This window comes from Strongyloides ratti, scaffold srae_chrx_scaffold0000002 (genome assembly GCF_001040885.1).
Source record: "Strongyloides ratti genome assembly S_ratti_ED321, scaffold srae_chrx_scaffold0000002".
Lineage (NCBI taxonomy): Eukaryota > Metazoa > Nematoda > Chromadorea > Rhabditida > Strongyloididae > Strongyloides > Strongyloides ratti.
This window is the reverse complement of record NW_020171510.1, coordinates 2,438,773-2,464,066: the sequence shown is the minus strand read 5'-3', so window position 1 is coordinate 2,464,066 and position 25,294 is coordinate 2,438,773. Positions and strand designations below refer to the sequence as shown.

The following is a 25,294-nucleotide window of genomic DNA, read 5'->3' as shown; positions in this document are numbered from 1 at the left end:
ATATATTTAGCTACTATTTAGATTTTTGATGATAAAGATTAATTTTAAAGTTCATTCGTTCATTAGAAAATTAATTATATAAAATATTCATTATATTATAGTTTGGTTATTTTTTCAATTATAATAATTAATAATTTTTACCATTAATTTATTTTTATATTTTTTTTATTTTTAATTATAAAAAAAATGTATGAATAATATTTTTATTTAAATGTAGGTACATTAAATTGTCATCATGATTAACAAAGAAATGATTACTGTTCGAATGAACAGAGCTGATGTAAATACACCATGGGGATTTCAAGTAAGACCACCAAGTACTATTTATAAAGTAAGTTAACAGTTGATAATGTACTATTAATAATTTTTTTTTTTAAATTAAAGATTGAAGGTGGAAGTTTAGCTGATCGAGCAGGAATTCAACATGGTGATGAAATTTCTAAAATACAAAATGAAAATGTAAATGATTTTAATCGTTTACAAAATATTATTACCCAACCTATTCATGAAATTGAATTAATTATTTATAGGTAAGTGTTAAACTTAATATGTATAAAAGAAAAAAAAAATATATTCAAGTACGCAAAATTGTGTACTGATACTTCGTTTTACCTCTTAGCTTAAAATTTTATCTTTAAGATTATTTAAATAATTTGTAACTGGCTTTAAAGCGTTAAGAAATATACTTGAATAAAATTTATTTGACTTCCTTCAATAATTATTTACTATTTCTTAAGCATATGTATTTTAAAAAGAAGACTACAGGTTATCTTTATTTAACAATAAGAAATTGTTAAAAAAAAAAGCCTAATTTTATATTAAAAATATCTTATAGATGTTAGATATTAATCACTTATATGTTATTATTATTTAATCATTACAAACATATTATTTTCCTCTTAATATATATAATTTTTTTTTCAAAAATTTTACTTTTTATACATAAAAAATGTAAGGATAAAGCGATAGTTTATAATTAAAATATTTTTAAATCTATTTTATATTAGCTTAATAATATTTAAATAAAAAATTTAATTTTAGTAGGTAATTCTTTAAAATATAAAATTATAATTATTATATTATAATATTTAAAATCATTATATAATATTTAAAGTAAATAAATAAATTTTTTTTTAAATTTTTATATATTCTTTTTATGATTTTAATATTGATGTTTAAACGGTTTTAAAAAAAAAAGCTATCATATAACTTGGTAAAATAAATAAGAATCACATGATTTTCAATAATAATTTATAATTCTTATTTATTTTTATTTTATTATTAAAATCTTTTTCATTATACTATTTAAAAATATATATGATTATTAATTTCAAAATTATTAAAAAGGATCATTAAAATGAAACAACTGACTTAGTATATTTTAAATGATATAGTGAAATTAATTTTATGTTTTGTAAAACTGTAATAGATAATAAAATGATTAAACTAAGTATTGAATAACATTTTATTATTAACAATCTTCATTAAATAAATTCTCCCAGTTATTTGACCTACATAATTTTAAATATCATTTCATATTTTAAGTCCTAAATATTATTATTATAACAAATTATGATTATGAATTAAAATTTTCCTAATAAATCATTTATAATATTTTTTAATATGTTTTTTTTTTTAATAATTTATTACAGAAATATGTCATCTACAAGAATATGGAAACCAATTATTTCTGAAACATCAGAATCAGAAAATGTTTTTAAAACTGGAACAAATTTACAGTCAAATGTTAAAGTAAATCTTGAACATAGACCATTAGATTGTGATCCATTAGTAAATGGTTTTAATACCACAGCTAAACCATTTAATCAAACTTTACAAAATGCTTATGATCATGTTGGAGATCAAAAACATTTTGAAATTTCAGCATCACATTCTACTAAAGCTGAAGAATATTTAAAAGAAAAAGGTGGTTTATTTGGAACAGATCCAAATGCAAAGAATGCATTTAATCAAAAACAAAATCAACCATCATATCTTAATTCTGAAACATTAAAATTAATTCAAGAAGATGATAAACGAGAGAGACACGATAAAGTACCTGTTAAAGTTAACAGTCCATATAGACAAGAAAGTTGTGGTCCAAGAGGAATTATGACTACAAATAATATAAATCATAATTTACCTGTTTGTTTTATATGTGGACGAAATATTTTGTAAGTTTTATTAAAAATTTACTTAACGTTAAATGAAAATATATCTTATTATTATATTTATGCATTGAAATTAGCCTTAAATAGTTAATAATTGTTTTTCCATGACATTGTTTTAAAAATTTAATACTGACTGGCATATCATAAAAATGATAGAAAAAATTTTTTTGTAAATAACCATCAAAAGATAATAAAGATAAATGTATTTTTTTTTTGTAAAAAATTTTTGTATAAAAGTAGGATTATCCTAATAATATTGTTCCACCAGTTCTTTCATATAGTCTCTTTTTTGTAAAGATCATTTCATTATCCAACTTTTTAGGATTAATCATTCCTTCCCATATTCTAAATATGTTTCTATCGATAGGATAGTTAATATATTTTTTAATTTTATATTTATATTGAATAGGTAAATTATCATTTTTTGTATATAAAATTTCATTTAAATTTCTCAAGGGCATAACTTCAGCTTTAGTATTCTAGAAATAATTTACTTAATAATTAATAATAATTTACTTACGTTGTAAAAAATAAAAAAAGTTAAAGAAATTAATAAAATACAATTATATAATTTCATAATTTTTTTTTTTTAATAATTATATAATCTAAAAAAAATTTATTTAAATTTTTAAAATAATAATAATAAATAAAAATATTTTTAGAGGACTTGTTTGTCGTGCGTTTGATGTTAATGTTCATGCTGATTGCTTTTCATGTTCAACATGTGGAAGCAATTTAAAGAATCAGGGACATCATTTTGTAAATTCAAAATTTTACTGTGATGTTCATGGAAGACAAATAAAGTCGTTATCTCAACCACAATATTCACCAAATACTTTAAAAATTTCTCACCAATATGAGAACAAGCCGTAAGTTTTTGTAAAAAAAAATAAAAATTTATCTTTACCAATGAAGAAGAAAAAATTTACGTTGACATAACAATAAAAAAATTTTAAAATGCTAATTGAAAAAAAAAACAATAGACATTAAGTATGTTATTATTAAGAAAAATAATATACTGTATATCTTTTGATATTTAAATAAATTAAAAAAAAAATAAATTATAATATTTACATTATATTTATATGAAATAAAATAGTGCATTTAAAGAAATATATTAATTTATAAGTCTAGTTACAATATATTTTAATAATTATATACATTATTTTATAGAGTAAATATTCATTCGTCAGGAAATAATATATACCAGCATGATTTGTCAAAACCATCTTTTCAAACTGATATCATGGCACGACAACCTATTTTAAATGAAAAACAAAAAGATGAAATAATCAAAAATTATTCCTCCTCAAGTTATGCAACCATGACAAATGAATTAAAGAAAACTCCAACTCCTTTTTATGGATCATCTCATGATTATGGTAAGTATTTCGTTATTTATTATTTCTTAAAATGCTTTTAATATATTTTAATTATTATATATTTAAAAATTTTATGCATTAGTGAAACTAAGTTAAACTAACAAAATTTTTTTGTTTAACATTTTATGACCATACAATTTAACAAACATTTATTTAAAAAATTTTTTTTAACAAAAAATTAACATGACATTAAATGTTGTTTTTGTCTTTTATTATGTAGATACTTTAAATGTGAATATTAACAAGTCACCGGAACCACTAGAGTTTCGTAATCTTAAAAAAAGTCCATTACCTAGAGAAATTAGAGATGTTACCATAAAATATCTTAAAAAAAGTGATAGTTTACCAGTTTGGCCACCAACAGAATCATTTTCAACATCTCCACAAAAATATTGGACACTTAATTTAGCTCCATATACAAGAAAAGAAAATAAATCACTTCTTGATTTGGTTGTAGAGGAAGATTTAAAATCAAGTATTTATAATAATAATAATAATCATGATTTTCATTCACCTACTTTAAGTTCAACTTATGAAAAATCTCAAGATTTAGATATATCAAATCATCAAGAACCAACAACTTCTATGTCTATTCCAATTTCAAATATTGATAGATTAACACCTCCACGTATATCACCAAGAAGATACAAAAAAAAGGATTCGCAAAATAAAGAAATTAATAAAAAATATGACTTTATTCCAATAAATCCTGATAATGATAATGAATATTCTATTCAAATAAAAAAATTACCAGAAATTGTAACTACATCTTTATCAAATGATACTATAGAAAATACCTTAAAAATTGAAAAACAATTACGTTGGGTAGAAGATCCAGAAATAATTGAGGAGGCAGATATTATAACTGAAGAATCATTTTCTGACTATCGATTAAATGAAAATGAAAATACTTTTGAGGATATAGAGGCTGATGAATCTGATTGTATAGATGAACAGGAACAATGGATAAAAGAAGAATTAGAACAATATAAAAAAGAAGAAGAATTAGAAAAATTAAAGAAACAAAATAATAATATGAATTCAAATTTTGAAAAAGATATTAAACCAAAAAATGAAATGGAAAATGATGAAATTAATAATCTTACTGTTACATCAGTAACCAATTCATGTGAAAATTTTGAAGAAAATAAACTTACTGAACTTATCAAAAGTACTCAACAACTTTTGTTACACGTTGAAAAAAAACATGGAATAAAAAAGGATAATAATATGGATAATAATAATATAGATAATAAATTAATTTTTGAAAATAAAGATAATTCATTGATAGAGAAGTATAAACAAAATTCAACAATAAAATTAATTGAAGAAACAAGAGAAGAAATCGAAAAAATGAAAGCTGAATTACGTGATAGAAGTATTATTGTTACTGATAAGGAATATAAACCAATCACTTTTAGTGGTCCTATAAAGTATGAAACAATAAATTTTAAAGAAGAAAATTCATCATTTTCTCAATATGAACCAACAAAAGTAGTAACACCTGCTGATTATATATGTAAAAAAATTAAAAATGTTTATGTAGAAAATAATTTACCTTGTAATGATATGTCCTTGTCAAAAAAATGTTTAGGTTTGTCTTATTACTTATTTTTATGTTTTTTTTTTTATTTTAATTCTCTTAATTTTTTATAAATTTTTTTATTTTTCTATAGACTATTATCAACAACAACCAAAATATACAGGGGTTAATTATCAAGGAATTGAAGAAAATAATAAATCAACCTATACAACACAAAAAAATATTACATTTAATGGTAATAATGGAAGAAATTCTCAACAACCATATGAAAGTAGAATTCCAATATGTAATCAATGCAGAAATGAAATTCATGGTGCATTTGTCATGACAGGTGGTAATACTTATTGCCCAGAACATTTTGTTTGTGCAAATACTTCATGTTCTCGTAAATTAGTTGATATTGGTTTTGTTGAAGAAAGAGGACAACGTTTTTGTGAATTATGTTTTGAAAAACTTATTGCTCCTGTTTGTGGCAAATGTAATAAACCAATTACTGGTGATTGTTTAAATGCTTTGCAAAAACAATTTCATCCACAATGTTTTACCTGTGCTCATTGTATGAAAGCATTTGGTAATGCTGCTTTTTACATGGAAAATGGAAAACCATATTGTGAAAGAGGTAAATATTTTAATGAAAACTAATTAAAAATATTTTATTTAGATTGGAACAATCTTTTTACAACAAAATGTGTTTCTTGCAAATTTCCAATTGAGGCTGGAGACAGATGGGTTGAAGCATTAGGAGCATCTTTTCACTCAAATTGTTTTTCATGTGTAGTTTGCCATGTAAATTTGGAAGGCCAAAGTTTTTATGCTAAAAACAATCAACCATATTGTAGAATGCATGCTTAATAAATTTTTTTATTTTAGCCTTTGTTGCAAAGAAAAAAAAAACATTATTAAATATAATCTAGCCTTATTATGTAGTGATTAGTTGATATAAATTTATTTTATTTAGTACTTTTATATTTGGAATAATAGTTAAATATAAATGAATTTTAAATATCTTATTAGTTTTTTAAATTTTATATTCTTTTGTTTAAGTTAATTTTTTAAAGACAAAAATGCTTTTTAAATTCATTTTATTTTTCTATATATTGTAAAGATTTATATTAAATGCATTAAATAAAAGAATCATTTATAATATATTTTTTTGCATACAAATATAACTTCATTTTTTTTTTTTGTATCTTCTTATTTTTTGAAATAAAATATTTTTTGTTTGTGTATCATTTTATTTAATAAAAATTTTTTGAAAAAAATGTGTTTTCAGTTTTATCTAAATTTACTTTATCTGGTGTACGAAGAACTTTTGGACGTGACAAAAAAACACTATTATAATCAACATCACATTCTTCACAAGGTACATCAATAAGAGGAGAATCATTTGTTGAAATATCAATTTTTTGAATTTGTAAAATATTATCATATTTACTTTTTGGAAGTGACTCATTTTTACAAATACCATCTTTATTAAATTCATTATTTTTTTTATAATTTGAAAAATTCTTCATATTTTTCTTTTTTTCTATATTCAATGATTTTTCAATATTTACTTTTTTTGGGACAACGATAAATTTCTTCATCTCAATTTTATTAGAAATGTTTGTTTTAGTTTCACTTGAATTTTCATTATCATCGCTTTCTAAAGATATATTTAATGATATTAATTTTGCTCTTATTAATTTTGAATTTTCAATTATTGCACTTTTTATACCACAAGGTAAAAGTAATGGTTTTCTTTTATTATTTTCTAAAATAAAAGTTTTATATGATGTTGTTGAATTTGGTGGTTTAATTAAATCATTTATTTTTGTTGAAAATCTTGTAAGAGAATGAGATGTTCTTAAATAATTTCGTTTTTGTTGTTTATTTACTGCTGACATTCTTTTAACATTATTTTTCGATGTTAGTGATATATTTTGTCCATTTAATGTATCATTTGATATAATTGATAATTTTTTGTTTTCAATATTATTTGATGTAATACCTGAAGAGTTATTATTAATATAAAAAGGTTTTTTTTTTATTTCTGTAAATGTTTGACAAAAAATATCTTTTTGATCATTTTTTATTTGATATTTTTCTACTAAAAGTTTTTCACCAAAACATTCCAATGCTCCTGGACGAAGTCTATCTGTTGACTCTATCTCAGCTTCTATATAATCATCCCACTATAATTATATTATATTTATCATACATTTTTTTTTTATTATACTTATTAAAAAAAACTTACATTATCATCATTTTCTGACAAAGTATATACTTTCTTATTTCCATAGTCATATTCTAAAGAAAAATAATAATATTTATTTTATTTTTTTTTTCTAACATATGGTACTATCGATATCCTGGTACCTGATCATCTAACTTGGGACATATTAAATCTGTCACAAGTAGAGTCTCAGGGAACGGGAAGTCGTAAGTTTTTATAATTTTGTTTTCAAAAAATACTTTCATATTATTAGAAAGTATAATGTTGTAGTGTGTAAAGTAGGAAAATTTTAATATAATAATAAAAAAATTTTGTTTATTTAAATATTATAGTTTAGATAAATTATTTTATTATCAAAATTAATGTAAATATACATATTATAAAGAACTGATTTAAGGGAATGAATTAAATATAATAACAGAGAAGGTGTTTTTTAATAATGTAAAAAAAGTACTTGTTTTAATATAATTATTGAATAATTGTTACCTGATTATTTTAATAATCTATGGTTCTAATTTTATTTGACAAATAGGTTATCTTATATATTTACTATATATTTTATTAATATCGTAAAAGTACAAAAAGATATATTTAAAAAACTAAATAGTTTATATAATAAAAAAAATTTCGTTATACTACTAATAATTGGAATGAAATATTTTAAAAATATATATATATATATATATTTTTGTTGTAATTTAGAAAAATAATGTATAGTAATAAAATTATCTTATAAAAAAAGAGAAACATTTACATAATTCATTATTTTATACCCATAAATATTTCTTTCAAATATGTAAGTCGATTTTTATATATATGCAACAAAAATATTTTATCTGATGTGGTCAAGTATGTAAGTTTAGGACATAATCTGTAGAAGAAGGATACAGCCTGGCACAATTGTCATACACCTCTTTTACTATTTTAAAAAGATAAAAAAGTAACAATAAAATGAATAAATTTTTACAACAATAAACTCTGTTATCTAATATATTTGTTAAAATTAAATTAGCTAATATATAGGTAAAAAAGATTATTATATGTTAAGAAAAAATATATATATTTATAAATTTTAATAAACTATATACTGCTAAGCAACATAATATAAGCTTCAAATTTTAAGCAATTTTAGAAAAAAAAAATGAATAATATTTATAAAAATAAGAGTATATATAGTCAGTTTTTTTTTAACCATAACTTGAAAATATTAATTTATGTTATACATCATTAAAATAAATATTTCATGATTATTTTTTGCTTAATAATACGTCATGATTTTGAAATAGGCAATATAATTTTTAATAAATCTAAATTTATTCTTAGTATTGAATATGTAAAAAAAAAAAATTCATAATGAAATATATTTTTTTATTAAAATAATAATGCGAACTCTGTTGTTTCCTTTTTAAATGAAATATATTGTAAGAGAGAAAAAATGGGTAAGTATGAAACAAATTTTGAAATGAACGATAATTTTAATGTTGACTGAACATTTTAAACAAAAATAATAACGATATTAACTTTGACGAATTTTTAAACTATACATGTATATACACAAAATATATCTACACATTGGAAATAAAAAATTATATACATATAATCGTATAGCAGTTCTCTAGTATAAAATGTGATATTCTTAAATATCATATAAAAATTTTAAAATTAATCTCAAAAAATAATTTTTTATATTTCATAACAAATAAAAAAAACTTAATAAAAATAAATTATATAAAAATTAAAAGAATTAAAAATAACTAAAATTATTTGATAAAATAATGATTATGTAATGCTAAAATATTCTATGTCTTAGTATTTTAGTGACCAGCACAACCTGCCACGGACAACCATTGAAGCATTTTTTAATGGGTACAGACATTTGTTATAATATGTTTTAAACATTTAAAAACTTTTAAAATATCACATGAAATTGAGCATGTATATTTTATCTGGATAGAAAAATTAAGGCATTTGAATATAAAAATAAAATGAAAACTTCTCATTGATGATATATGATGAATAGAAATAATTTTTGTAAGTGAAATATTTATATTAAATATGGGATAAAATAATGAATGTAACAAAAAATATTATATTAAGATATATTTAAAGAGTTGACATTTCAACTAGTTAACTATGTAGTGGTAAAATAAATTACTAAAATATTCATAAAAAAAAAGTAAAATAAAAAATGTCTTCTTTTCTTTATTAATCTTGAAATATTTTATATAAATAAAATTAATAAAAAAATTTATCTTTTATAGAAATCAATTTTTTTTAAGAATTTTGTTAAATAAAAAAAAAATCTATTTATATGTATATATATATTATATTTTTTTTAATATAAAAAAGATATGTAATTATTCGTTATATATTTAAATAAAATAACTAATATTTATTAAACATTTTTAATTTTATAATATGTCATATAAACTATTTGTTTTACATAAATTAAAAATTTTTTTTTCTTCAAACAACTTGTTTAATTTTCTAAATGACAAAAAAAAAAAATTTTAATTTATTATTATAAGAAACATATTTAAATAAAATAGGTTTCTTAAAATATATTTTTATCTTTTAAAAACAACAAAATGTTATTTTCAAAAAATCAAATGTTAACAAAAAAAAGTATTTTTTTTATTTTAAAAATTTTTTAACTTTATCGACTTTAATAACATATGTTAGAAATTTTTATCTTTTAAAAACAATATTTATATTTAATTTTTTTAAACCTCTTACCTTCATATAAACAACAAAGTAAGAAAGCAATTATATATTTTTCTTCATAGGTTGTGGAGACCTCTAAATGTTTATACAAAATTTCATCAATCTTTAATTCTTTAGCTTTCACTCTAACTTTTCTTAACTCCAATACAACATACATTATACCATAAATGACATTTTTATCTTTAAAATGACTTTTTTGTAATATTGTTGATAACATTACAACTAAATTATGTGTTATACGAAAAATATGAGATTGAACAAAAGGATTTAATACCAAATTTAATATTAAACCAATACCAAAATCAAAAAATGTTGGTGAAACACATTCTTCTGTGATAATTTTAACTAACCAATCAAGTATATTTTGTTGTAATAATTCTTTTTGTACAACTTGTTTTATAGATACTTTTTGTATTGCTGCCAAAATATGAGATGATGTTACTTCATCTAAACGTTTATTTTTTAATGCTACTACTGATGGGTAGATAAAATTTTTACCATATGAAAAATTTATTAAAAATGTTCTTCCAACTTTAAATGATGCAATTGCATTGAGAAATCTTGCAAACTCTTCTTTAATAATATCATTTTGGGATGTATGATGTAATAAAATATTATAAACAATTGAATTATTTGCATTCCTTAAGTTTAAAATATCTTTAAAAGCAAAAACTTTTATTACCTCAATTGATGCTTCTTTACTTTCTTTACGTGTTATTTGTTGTCTTAATGCTTGTAATAAAAGTGCTGTATTTCGTGAATTTATATTTTTTAACAAAGTATTAATTATTTTTGTATAATTTAATCTTCTAATAATTGGTTTTAATACCATTTTATTAATATCTATAGTACTTTCAAAAGTTTTTTCATTTTTAAAATTTATACTTTCTAATGATTCTGTTCTTTTAAAATTATTTTTTTCTATTTTTTTTGAAGTATTTCTTGTAACATTAAATAATCCAACATTTCCATCATCACATATTTTAATATGTTTTAGATTATTAAAACTTCCTACACTTTTTACAATTATATTTGGTCTAAATATTTTTTTACCACCATATAAAATTTTTTTTGTCTTATTATTTTCATTTAATGAAAATTTATTTATTTCTTCATCTTCATTTTCTTCATCATTATCACTATCATCTGATTTATTACCATCATTATTCTTTTTATTATTTCTATTAGGATTATTATTATTATTGTTATTATTATTATTATTATTTCTTTCATAATTTCCATCACTATTTTGTTCATTTCCTTTCCCATATTCATTGTCTTCTTTTTGTGATTCTTCATTATTTTTTTTATCATAATTTTGATGTTTTTCTTTATTTCCTTTATCTGAATTATCATTGTCTTTTTGATTTGATTGATAGTAACTATTATTGTTCTTCATAATAATTTTATTTTTTTTCAATAACAATAAAATATAAAAAATTATTTCAAATTTTGGTAAGTCAAATAGAATAATTAATTTTTCAAATTTTGTAATCAATATAATTATGACATTTTCATGTATTTTAAATTTTTTTGCTTGATTAGTTAATAAAATTTTATATAAAATTATATTCATTAAAAAGTTTTTAACTATTTTATATGAAATAAATTTATTAAATTTTGGTGATATCTATTAAAAAAAAATTTTTTATATAGTTTTAAAAAAGACCAACCTGAAAAAATTTTTTTATGTTCTTATATTTATATTCAAATTCCATTATAGAAAAAATATTAATGTAATTTGCATTCCTATAAATTCACCATATTAAAAATTATAAATATAATAAAAATTTTATCCTTCATTAACAGTTATTAAAAAAAGAGTGCAACTAATAATTATAAAAAAAAACACATCGACATCATGAAAATAATATTTATTTATATAACAAGCAAAATATTTTTATTACAAATTTTATAAAAAAAATTTTTTTTATAATATAAAATGTAAAAATTTGTCATTAAAAGGAAAACATAAAAAAATAAGTTATTTTTTTTTGCCGTTTCATATTAAAATTTTCAATTAATTATATTAAAATGTTAGCCTTTATAGAGAAAACAATTAATTAAAAATAAATTTAAATATTTTATAAAAAGGTGTTTCCATGGAAACTTTTTCGGTGTAATAAAAGAACATTACAAATGTTGGGCATTTAGATAATTACACCAAAACGTTTAATATTTCAGTCAAAGTCTATTAAAAATAAAGAGTCTTAATGGACCAAAGTTTATTGAGAAAAACATTATGTTGAAATACCACAAATTATTCAAAAGAGTATTAATAATTTAAAAATATTTGTTAAAAACACAAAATTCAATAAATTTTAAAGTGATTGTAGTTATAAAAAAATATATTAAGAAAAATATATACATAAAATATTAGTACAAAACAAAATACTTAAATTTAAAAAATAACAAATAAAAACAAGTAAATGATCAATTTTCTTGTGTAATTTAATTTAAAATAAAATGTTAAAAAAATATTAAATCCAATTAAATTTTTTTTTCTAATGATATAATGATAAAATTAACAGAAACAAGCTTCTTTTTATTATTGTTTTATTAATAATGCTTATTTACATTTAATAAAGTATATTTAACTTAATATTATTTATTTAATGTCTTTTATTAAAGATAACCGTATTAGCCAGTTCCTGTAAAAGGTGGCAATTCAAATTAAAACTATAATAGAAATATAATTATAAATTAGTTATAGCTATATAAATCTTTTTCTTTAAAAACTTATCACTTTTAAAATTAATTACTAAAAGGATTAGAAATAAAATATTAAATATTATTTTTTTAAAAGATATAATTAAAACAAATTAATTGTCAATACAAAATTAAATCCGTTTCAATATTTTTCTAATAAAAAAAATATGTTAGTAAATTAAAATGTATTTTTATAGTTAGCTTTGAGTTTAAAATTATTAAAATATTAAAAATTTATTTTTTTTATTTTAATATTATACAATAACTAAAAATTTTACGTTTGTCATACATAAAAAATGTTTGCTAAAAATGACATTAATTACTTTATTTTTAAAATTTACATTCATAGTATTTTTTTATCTTTACATACTACAAGCTATTACTTTTATATTTTTGTTAAATTTACTAGTAAAAATTTTATTTAAAAAAATAATAATTAATTTAATTTAAATATTAAACTATTAGATTTAAATAAAATCAGTAAAAAAGCTCTTTAAACTTTATTAAAATTTAATTATAGTAAAAATTAAGAACAAATATTATTTGCTAATATAAAATTATCTTTAAAATTACACTACTTTTATTTTTTTAAATTATAATTATATATTATTGCGAAATTTAAATAAAATTAATAAGAATTTTACTGAACTATAAATAATTTTTGATGCAATGTAAAATTGATATATTTTTTGTTACTATCATGAATCTACAACATTTTTTATTAACATTTAACCAATAAAACAAAAAAATTTTTTTAATATTTTTTTTAAAAACAATTATACTGATAAATATACCTAAAAATAAAATGAATTTTTAATTACAATAATATTTTTGATAAATATTAGTAACTTGATTGAATTATAGATCAAACAAAAATTTACATTTAATTTTTTAACATAAGTATTAAAAAAAATTTATAAAATTATAGTAGAAACTTTTTTTAATTATATATACACAAAAGTTGTTTGTTCTAAAAATATACAAATGAAAATAAGCCATTTTTAAATATGAAAATTTAAAATATATTATTCGGTTATTATTAATGTTACTTGAATAATTCATTATTTTATTTTAATTTTTAAAAATATATTTACTTTAAAATTAAGTTTGCTGTTATTTTTTTTATAACCTGAAAGATTTCATAAGTCTAGTCTTTAACATTTTTATTAAAATATAAATAGTTATATAACACTTTTCTTGACATAAGCCAATTTGAAAATAATATATGTAAGGTTAAAAGTGAAATAAATTAAAAAAATACCAAAAATGAAACAAAATTGTAACATTTTGTAAACTTATATATAGGTTATATATAATTATTTATTATTACTTTAATTTTATAACTCAAAAAAAAAATTGGAAAATTTTTCTTTAGCATTTTTAATACAACAGATAGTTATAAGAAAAAAAAAATTTAAATACGCATAAACCCTGTATTATTATACTTATAATGTTGCTCTTTAAAAAAAATTATTAAATAAAAAATTTGATTTATTTTATACTTACAATAATGGATAATTAAAGTCATAAATACTTATTACAATAGTAAAACAAAAAAAATATAAACAAAAGTCGTATATTGAGTAAATGTATTTAAAATTGTTAAAAAAAGATTATTTTTTTAAATTTAAATTTTTGTTCAACTATAAAAAATAAAAAATAATTTATAAAGTATTAAAATTTTAAATTCATTTTAAAAAAGATACAATTGAATCGAATATTTAAAGTAATATAAAAAGTATCCAGAAAATTTTATTTATAATATTTTGTTTAATAGTATTTAAACATTTATTCAAAGAATTTCATATAAAAAGAAATTTCAACGTTATATAATTTTGTAAAAGAGGAAAATTTTTTAAAGTAATAATAATAGAAAAAAGAAATATATTTATAAAGAAAGGTATCCTAGTTAAAATAAAAAAAAATATAAAAATAATTTTTTTTAAATATAATACTTTTGCAAAATTATTATTTACAAACATTATTCTTTTTATTAAAGTATCTCAATAAACTTTAGAAAAAAAAATGTTTATTTAATTTTATAGCTGTTACATAAAATGAATTTTGTATGGTTGTAATCTTCCTTTAAAAAATAGATAAATAAAACTATTAATATATATAATGCATTAAAAAAAATAATAGAACAATTTCAAGTAAATTAGTAATATTAGATTTTTCAAAAAAAAATATCACATAAAAAAAGTATTTTTATAATTTATTTATATATTTATCAATACAATGTGTTCACGATTTTAAAAATTTAATCAGTTTTATTTTTATCATTATTTATAATTTCTATATTTTTTATTATAAGAATTATTAAGATTCTACTTAAAATTTATGTCAAAATCAGATTTTCATGTTACAACTTTTGGAAATTTAATTTTAGCCATTTTAAAATTAAATCTAAAAAAAATATTATTATTTTTTTAAAATTCAAAATTAATTCAAAACTAAGTAAAAAAACATTGGTTCAAAAAGTCACATTATATAAGTACAATGTTTAAGAATTAAAGAGTTTGTAAATCAAAATATTTATTTAAGATCAAAATTATATCGACTTTGTTAAAAAAAAAACTTATGTGAGATGGTTTATAAACTTGTAAAAGACTTTTAGATAACAATTGGTATCTTTTCTACTGTTTGAAGTCACTAGTAATATCATAATGAAGATAAAAAAAAAACTTGTAATTCATGAACTAGTAAAAGACTAATGTTCTTGACGCACAACATGTTTTTTTTTGCTTTGTATCATTAAAACAATTTATTAAAGGAAGGTATTATTGAGGATAATTAAAAGTATACAATGTACAATGATTACAAAATTTTTTTTTTAAATTAAGCTAGAACAAAGTTTATAAATTATCAGAATAATTTAAACAATCCAAGATTGTGATATAATAAAATTTAATAAAATTAAAAAGACCTTAATCATTATAAATTTCAAGTTCGTGACTAAATAATTACTTCAGAAAGATTTGGTTTTGAACTTTAAAACATACAGTTTAAATTAGCTATTTTAAGTTAATGAAATCGAAAAAAAAATTCTATTATTTTTTTAATATAATTCTTGGTCACATGTTTTGAAAATAACAGTAAAAAACTATGAAAGTTGAGATATGGAAATTTTATTTAGTTACCATACCCAAATGACAACATTAACTACGTAATATTTACTAAAAAATATAAATTAATACATAAAGAATAATTTTTTATGAAATTAAATTTGTAAAAACTGTTAATTAAGAATTAGAATATCGCTAATTACAATTTTTTCCAATATGAATCAACAGGATTTTAAAAATACTAGTAACAATATGTTAATTTAAAAACTTTATATTAAGTAAAATATTTTTTTCAATATTTTTAAAATTAATTTATTATTTCTAATAATACGTATACAAATAAAAATAATATATAGTATTAAACATGTATATTAACTAACATAATTATAAATAAAATAATTAAGTAAATAATAATTTTAATATTGATAAAAAAATTTACTAAATTAAAAATATATTGTGATAATACACATACAATATTTTCGTTTTAAAAATGAGTAAAATAAAAAAAAATAAAAGTTTTAAAATGTTTTAGTAACATTTATTAAAAATAATTGTTAAACTATTCATTTGGAAATGTTTTATAATTTTATTCAAATAAATATGATATTTTGTTGATTTGAAAATTATTATAAAGAGATATTTTTAAATATATTTTATTTTACTTTTATTAAAAGTTATTTCACATAAAAATAAATTTTTATCATTTATTAAAAATATATTAAAAGATTAGTATAAGTTACAGGAAATAAATATAAGATAGGTAGATAAAATAAAAATCATAATAACAATAATTTACAAAATACAAACATTACTTTTTGATATATGGTTAATTAAAATTGCTTGATATTAATAACTTTAAAGTATTAAATAATAATAAATATTAAAATTTATTATTTTTTGTAATTTATTAAATTATTTCTATCCAAAATATAAAAAACTATTAAAAAGATAAATAAATATAAATTCAAAAAATATAATTAATAATAGTTTAAAGAACAAAAGTTATATTACATACTAATTGGAAAATTTACGTAGTTAATTTTTATATAAATTTATTTAGATGAATTTAAAATAATACTTATTAAATATTAATTGAATATGTAGATATTTGCATAAATAATAATAATTGGTTATAAAAAAAATATTTACAAAAATAACTTTTAAAATCTTATATCTCAATCCTGCTATCATTAATATACAGTATCTAATTGCTTTTAACTTTTTTTTGAATAACTATGAAAGTAATAAAATTATAACTTCTATACCTATCATTAATTATTATAATTTTTAATATAAAAATCATTTATAAATAGTAATTTATTTTATAGAATAAATTTTTTTTAATGTAAATAACTAAATACAATGGAGAGATTTTTAATGTAGCACTTTTTAATAATATTAAATATAAATAATAAATTTAGAAAATATTTATTGAAAATAATAAAAATAAGTTTGAAGACTAAAAATAATAACCAAATATTAGAAATTATATTTAATTTGTTATGTAATATTAAAATTATTTAAAATTTTAAAATTATTTGTTTTGAATTAAAATGAAGTTAATATAACAATGTCAAAAAAAAATAAACTAAATAACTATTGAAAACGTTTTTTTAATTATTAATTAATTTTTTACATTTAAACTTATTTAATACAAATTTTTGTTATGAAATTAATCTTTTATATCATTTTGTTTAATATTTCACCAAAAAAATGTATTAAAAAATTCGTCAAGGTTTTTTTTTGGAGTATTTAAAAAATATGTGAATAATTCTATAAATGTTTTTATTTAAATTCTTACAAATTTTAATTATCTTTTTATATTAAGTTGTATCAAATGAAATTCATATTTAAATTTTAAAAAATTAAATGCGCGTAAAAAAGTAAAGAATAAATATTTTTTTTTAAAAATGAAGATCTGTGAAATAAGGTGGGTGCGCAAGTGTTCATATTCCATTTTATTAATCTTTTTGAAGTATTGTTTTAAAAAATGGAAGCGGGTGTTGTCATGTAGCAAAAAAAGACTTTTTCTATTGATTAAAGAAGTTTTTTTTTGGAACAATTTTGAAAAATTTTTCAATTATTTGAAGTAGAATTAAGAATTTGTTGTTTCACTGGCTTTCATAAATTCATAAAGCACAAATTTTTCAGAAGATCACAAAATAGTGATCATTACATTCTTTAACGTTATTTGGAGTTTTGGAAACTGTTTTGTGGTTTTATCTTTATTGAACCATTGTCCTGGGCGTTTTTTATTTTCGTATATAATCTACTTTTTATTGCAGGTTACAATTCGGTCTAAAAAAGATAGTTTTTATTTCTTAGAAGCAAAGAATAACAAATTTATAAATGATAATTCATTTACTCTTGGTTATTTCATGAGAAACCCATTGATCTAATTATTTCGTTTTGGCAAATTGATTCAAATTGCGGAAAATTGTATCTTTTAAAACTCCAAGATCTGATATCTTTGTAATTTTTTGTTAAGAATCATCTTTATAACTTTTTTTAAATAGTCGTTATCAACAACTAAAACTGTTCTTTCGTGGCTTCATTTTCAAGATCTTGATTTCTTTCTCTGAATTGTTTTTAGCTATTTTTGTACAATTGAAGGATTTACAAGTCTTTCTTCAATAATATTATTGATATTTTCTGCTGTTTTTCCTGCATTTATCACTAGTTTAAACTTTTAAAGGAAATTAATGCAAATTTCACGTTTGGTAACATTATTAGATAAATTAAAATTAAAAGTGATAAACTTTATTGTTAGCATGTTTTATACGTCATTATGCAGAGAAGGCTCTTACGAATTTAACAAAATGCTTAATTTTATAAAAACATAGCTAGTTTTGAATTTAAACAAGCTACAAGTGTTGGGCATTTGAAAACATATTATTTATATGGGATAACCTACTAATAATAAAAATATGATTTTTTACAATTTCTATTAAGTTTTATATAAATACAATTATAATGAATTGTATTTTTATAAATTTAATCTTACACATGTATAAACAATATTTTTTATTTGTAAATAATATATAAATAAATGTTTATGTAATTTTAGTAATTAAAATACATCCTAAATCAATTTCTTTACTAAAAATTTCTCTTGTATCATTATTTGTACTTTCATCATCATGATATTTTTCTAATATCATTATACATTTTACATTTTGTTTTATTTTCTGTAATCCAGAAACTAAATAAGACATTGTTATACCTTCTTCTTCATTTTCTGTTTTTCTTGGTTTAGAAATACTAAGCAGCTTGTTAAATTTTAAAAATGCAATATACATAAATTTTTGGTTATTTTGAATATTTCTATCATTACAAACATTCACATTTATATAACATTTATTTGTAAAATGTCCACAATAATTAACCCAAATAGTAACAAGAACATTTAAATTATTTGGTTTAATTGTTATTGGATCAGGAAACATATGTATATTACACCAAAGTGTATTATGATTTTCATATGATAATGTATGACCATTAATCATCAATGGATCTGTTAATTTTCTTGGATGTGGAAGATTACATGTTAATTCTGGAACTTGAATATTTGATATCAATGGATCATTTTGAACATCTCTGAAAACTTTTTGTAATATTGATATTACAGGTATATCTTTTGAAATATGTCTTTTAAGATATTTCATAAATATACCATTATTTTCACCAACAACTTCATATGCTCCACCACCTGTTGATGTAGCAAAACCATATATTGCATTTGGGCGTACAGGAATTTTTTGAATATTATATATTTCTTTAGCTTTATACATAAATTTTATTGGATCTGATGGTTCTTCATATCTACATATATCTAATAATATTACATGCATTCCAGGATTACATGACATAAAATTATTAAGAATCCAATTCATTGGTAAACAATGTTCAGGTGAATAATATTCTATATCATTATTTATTGGTAAAAGAAAACATTGACCATTTATTTGAAATCCATGACCAACAAAATAAAAAACAGCATAAACATTATCACCTAAAAGTTTAGTAAAATATATAATCATACTTTTCATTTCTTCTAAATTTAGATCAGCTAAAACTACTGTTTTATAATTCATTCCTTGTAATTCTTCAGCTAATGTTTCAGCATCTGATAAAGGTGTTCTTAAACCAAGATTTAATATTTGATAATTTCTATTAGCTATTATAAGTGCAACTTTATCAGAAGCTTCTAATATTATATTTGTACTATCTGTATCATAGTTTGTTCCAATTTCATCAATAGTAGTAATATTTGTCTTATCAACAATTGTATTTAAATCATTTTCATTAATAATAAGTTGTTTTTTTTTACAATCAAAACAGACTATAATTTATATAATAACCATTTTCATTTTTTTTTATCATATAAAACTTACTAAATTTCTCTTCTAATTCATATTTTTCAAGTGTTATTGGTCCACCAATAATAGTACATCTTTTATTTTCTAAATACCATAATAAATAATCACTTAATGGTGTTTCATTATACACAATACATTCTAATTTTTGATTTAATAAACAATGACATCTTAGTATATATCTTACGTTATCTGTATCATCAATATGTGAAGGATTAAAAATTTTTCCATCATGTTTCCATTCATAACTAGGTGCAGGAAATGATTTAACATTTATACTTACTTTTAAATACATACTATCTTCAAGTATCTCAATATCAAATATTTCTTTATTGTCAGGATTAATTAACTCAACTGGATGAAATTTTCTACATAACGTTAATTGTATAAGTTCTAGTGTTTTTCTTTCTTCTACAGGTATAATATCAAAATTATCTACAATAACATCATTACATTGACATATAAATTGTTTTATAGTTATTCCTTTTGAATTTAATAATGTTATTATTTTTTCAACTGCATCAACATCATTTAATAACAAATTCATTTTACTTTCTCTTAAAAATATATTTTTATTTTATTTTATAATAAATATACTAAATACTTACGGAATGTAAAATGAATCTTTTTTATCTGATCCAACAATCCATTTCCATGCATTATTCTTTCTTAATAAATGTTCTACTATAACAACTATACGATATGATACATTTCCAAATACTTCATTAAAAAAATCAGATTTATTCCAACAAACACGATTCATATGATTAATATCATCATATAATTGTTCAATATAATTTAATGAATTCATTTCTATTTAATTTAAAATATTATATTAAATTATTTTATTATATTAAATAATATAATAGACATAATTTTTTTTTAATATATTGAAAATTAAAAAATATAAACGTTATTCCAATAAATATAATATAGACAATTTTTTTTTAATAAACATTAAAAAGATTTAATTTATTAAGAATAAAATGATAAATCAATATATATTTGTTAAAAATATGAATAAAATAATATTTTAAATTTTTTCTTAAAAAAAAAATATTTATCTTGATAAAAAAAAAACTAATTTGTGCATATATCCATTTGTAATAAAATGTTTTTTCTTTTATATTTTAATTAATAAAAACAAATAAACTATATTATTAATCCATTAACTCCACATTCATCAGCCTTCTTTAATTTTTCAATTTTTTCTCCAAAAACATAATAACATTGTTCTGAGAAGGTATACCTACAAATAACATGTACAATAAGTTTTTCTTTCAATAATTCAAAAGCATAGTTTCTAGCATTTCTTCGCTCTTTTAAACCTTTAACATTTGCTAATAACCAATCAACTAAATGTTTACCATAAAAACACATAGGGTAACTTATTTTAATCCATGCTTTCTCTTTTGCTTCTAAATATGAATTTGGTAATGACATTGACATAACAACATTTTCTTTATTACTATTTAAATCAAATAATTTATCAACATGATGCATTGTAAGTTCTTTCTTTTCATCATCATTTTTAGATGATTTTTTTATTAATGATGGTGATGAAGGTAAATTTTCATAGCTTTCATGTATTGAAGGCATCAATTTTTGTGGTAATTCTAATTGCAATTTGTTATCATTTTTTTTTATTGGTTTTTGTTTTATCCAAATTTCATCATTAGCAGGTTGTAAAAAATTAAAATGATTTGGATAGTCTCTTAGACTTCTTCTTGCTGAATCAAAACGATTTTTAATTGATATGTTATTTATATCATTATCATAATAATCATCAATGCTATTGTAATGTTTTCTAATTTTTAACCTTAATAAATCACGTTTTTTTAATTCATTTGTAAGCATTATAACAGCTTGATCATTAGAAATATTTTCAAAACTTGTTCCATTCATTTCTAATATTTCATCTCCAACACATATTCTTCCACATTGAGATATTGCTCCACCTGGAAGAATATCAGCAATAAAAATACCTTTATCACCATTTTTTGATGAGTGTCCAACTAGATTTATTCCTAAAAATTCATTTGTTTTCAATTTTAATATAACATTAATATTTTTATGATATCTTAAGCTTCTATCCCTATTATTATATTTTTGTTTAATAGGTACTGATGTAGTAACACATTCTAATGCTGTTGATAATCGATTGTATTTTTCTTTTGAATTATTCTCTAATAATGTATTATTTTTATTTTCTAAAAAAAATTATATTTTAATAATATATTTTTTAAAAATTATTTTTGTTATTATATTTTTTAACAAAAATAATATTTGTGAAAAGATACCTAATGAATAGTGATTTGTTGAGTCATCACTATGAGTACCATCAATAGAAAAATTTGAAGTACGATGTAAAAATCCTATCATTTTTCGTCTTGGTGGAGCATCAGGAACATTTTCATTATAACAATCTATAAATCTACTTGTTGTATGCGATCCATAATATTTTTTTGGTTGTCTTAATTTGACACGAACCATATTAGTTTCATCTTCAAGACTAAAATTATCATTTACATTTATTTGTGGTAAAATTTTATTTTTCAATGTTGAATCATTTTTTGTTAATTTTTTTTTATCATTCAAAAATGATAAATTATTTGAATTTAATTTTGGTACAGTATAAGAATCTACAATATTATTGACATTATTATAATTTTTTTTTTCATCATTATTATTTCCTTCTTTACCAAGACAAACAGATGTCCTATTTGATAAATCATTGTCATAGTTCAATGTATTTCCACGACAATTGTATGATTTTGTTTTTCTAATTTTTTTGACATCAATATTATCCTTTTTTTTAGATGAATTTAGAAACATTTTAAATATATTTATTTTTGCACTTAAACTAGACTTGTCGGAATTTTTTTTATTTTCACAATTTTCTATATTTTTAACATATAATTCAGGTTTTGAATCAAGATTATTATCAGAATAATCTTCCATTGATGTGTTACAATTGTTAAAATGTTGTTGTTTATTCTTTTTATTTTTAAGAGAAGAGCGCATTTTTAAAATGATGCTATTTTTGGTTGAGTCAATGTTTATTTCATCATAAGGAGATTTATTTTTACTTGAATTACTATAACTTTGTTCAAAAATCACAGTACTTGACTTTTTTAATTGCTTAGAATCTTTTTCACGTATTACTAAACAATTTTGTGTTGATGTATTTGATGGAGATTGAATAGCTAAAGTTTTTCCTTTTGTTGATCCTGAAATTGTATTTGTTATTTCTTTAACATTATTATGTCTTAGTGGTGATAAAAAAGTATCAATAAAATCCATTGTTTTACTTCTGACATTGTATTGTTTTATTTTTCGCTTTGGTACATTTATTTCTTCATTCATCTTTTTAATATTATATCACTAAAAAATAAAAAAATATATCAATATATAATAATTTTTTTGAAATGATTATTAAAAAAAAAAGAAAATTATGTTACAAATAATTTTATTTTAATAAATATTTATGAAAAATTTTAAAATAAAATTAGTAAATGTTTACAATATATCATTCACAAAATACAATTATAAAAATTTATAAAATAGTTTAATAAGATTACTTTTTTTAAAGCATACAATTTTCTAGTATCTATAATAATATTTATAAACAAAAAGATAATTAGTAAAAAAATTTGAAATAATAATAAGATATATTGAAGATAAAAATTATCTATCTTTATTACGCAAAAAAGTTACTATAGTTGCATAATATTTCGTAAAGATAATTATAAATCCAATAGCACCATTTGTTTACCTGAACTTTTTCTTTTGGTTAATACTCTTAAGAATATATTTTTCATATATCTTAAGAAAACATAATTAATATAAAAGTAAAGGAAATGTTGTACGATAATTATCAGTAGACAACAGAAGAAAGATTCATATATTAAGGTTATTGCTTAGCAAATATACTTGTTATATAAAGTATATTCTCATAAATTCTAAGAAATCTTCATAAAATGGATAAAAAATTTTTAAATTATTTATCTTAATACCTAATTACAAGTGGCCTCTTATATATTATTATAGATGATTATAAATATTAAAAATTAATTAAATTTTTGATATGTGATTAAGAAAAAAAAGATATCTTACATATTTCACTCAATTCATTGCTTCTTTTAATTAAAGAAAAAAAAATATTTTATCAATATCTTACTTATAATTTATTGGTTAATTATCTTTTTCCACAATAATTAATTTATAATTTTATTTAATTAAAAAAATTTTTTTAAGATATTTAAATATGTATATTTGTAAAGAAATTACTTTTTGCATTAATAAATTTAAAGTTTTTTTAAAACTATTTCACAATAGTAATAAATAATACAAATTTTCTTTAAAAATTAAAATTATTATCAATAATTGATCAAGGCCAAGGAGGAGCAAAATCTTGGTAACTAATATTTTTAATATTTTAAAATAATATGATGGCAATTTTTTTCATATTGTCTCCACCTATTTAATATTTAATGTTTTCTTGAAATAAATTTCTTCATTAAAATGATAGTTTCAAATTATTAATAATTTTAATCAGTTTAACTATCTTTAAAATAAATTATAATTGTTCATTAAAATAATGTTATTAAAAAATTTTAAAAATATTTATTATCAAATAAAAAGATGATCTTGAAAAGGAAAAAGTAATTTGTGCTATTTTTATGATTAGTTGTAAAACATCAATGACATACTAATAATTATTGAAAATTTCTAAATTGTTGTAAAGAAAATTTTTATCACAAATTTGATAAGATTAATTTTTCCAGTAAACAAAAATTGGTTATCCTCTTAAAGTAATATACCGATAGTTTATTTAATTTATTTTATAAAAGCATAATTAAAATTAATATTTAGAGGTATTCTTTTATGACGTGTATATAGTAATAAAATAGTTTAATACAAGGAGATAAATATTTTCATTATTTGATTATTACATTTATCATGTTTAAAAATGAAAAAGAAAATCAAAGACTTTACTTTATTTCCGACTTAATGAAAAACTAGTGATTTTTAGATTAATGTTCAACATTTAATCTGATTAAAATGTTCAAATAAATATTTACTAATTAAAATTGTAAAAAAAAATTA

The 25,294-nt window shown here is 18.9% G+C and overlaps 4 protein-coding genes across 4 annotated transcripts; 1 reads left to right on the top strand and 3 right to left on the bottom strand.

Annotated features, from left to right (window-relative positions):
* Positions 1-235: 235 nt before the first annotated feature.
* On the top strand, positions 236-5,948 carry SRAE_X000152700 (PDZ and LIM domain protein Zasp; the record flags this gene model as incomplete). Its single annotated transcript, XM_024649974.1, has 8 exons — positions 236-331; positions 385-530; positions 1,653-2,174; positions 2,834-3,040; positions 3,345-3,553; positions 3,774-5,147; positions 5,230-5,715; positions 5,758-5,948. 8 exons carry the CDS (start codon positions 236-238, stop codon positions 5,946-5,948), a joined length of 3,231 nt encoding a protein of 1,076 aa, XP_024498993.1.
* A 386-nt stretch (positions 5,949-6,334) lies between these two features.
* Positions 6,335-11,434, bottom strand: SRAE_X000152600 (Hypothetical protein; the record flags this gene model as incomplete). Its single annotated transcript, XM_024649963.1, has 3 exons — positions 6,335-7,270; positions 7,333-7,385; positions 10,048-11,434. 3 exons carry the CDS (start codon positions 11,432-11,434, stop codon positions 6,335-6,337), a joined length of 2,376 nt encoding a protein of 791 aa, XP_024498992.1.
* Positions 11,435-18,862: 7,428 nt separating this feature from the next.
* SRAE_X000152500 (Mucosa-associated lymphoid tissue lymphoma translocation protein 1) lies at positions 18,863-20,996 on the bottom strand (the record flags this gene model as incomplete). The annotated part of the gene is made up of 6 exons (XM_024649952.1): positions 18,863-20,151; positions 20,204-20,262; positions 20,319-20,326; positions 20,373-20,539; positions 20,639-20,742; positions 20,794-20,996. 6 exons carry the CDS (start codon positions 20,994-20,996, stop codon positions 18,863-18,865), a joined length of 1,830 nt encoding a protein of 609 aa, XP_024498991.1.
* Positions 20,997-21,337: 341 nt separating this feature from the next.
* On the bottom strand, positions 21,338-23,551 carry SRAE_X000152400 (Segment polarity protein dishevelled; the record flags this gene model as incomplete). The annotated part of the gene is made up of 2 exons (XM_024649941.1): positions 21,338-22,395; positions 22,486-23,551. 2 exons carry the CDS (start codon positions 23,549-23,551, stop codon positions 21,338-21,340), a joined length of 2,124 nt encoding a protein of 707 aa, XP_024498990.1.
* Between the last annotated feature and the right edge of the window lie 1,743 nt (positions 23,552-25,294).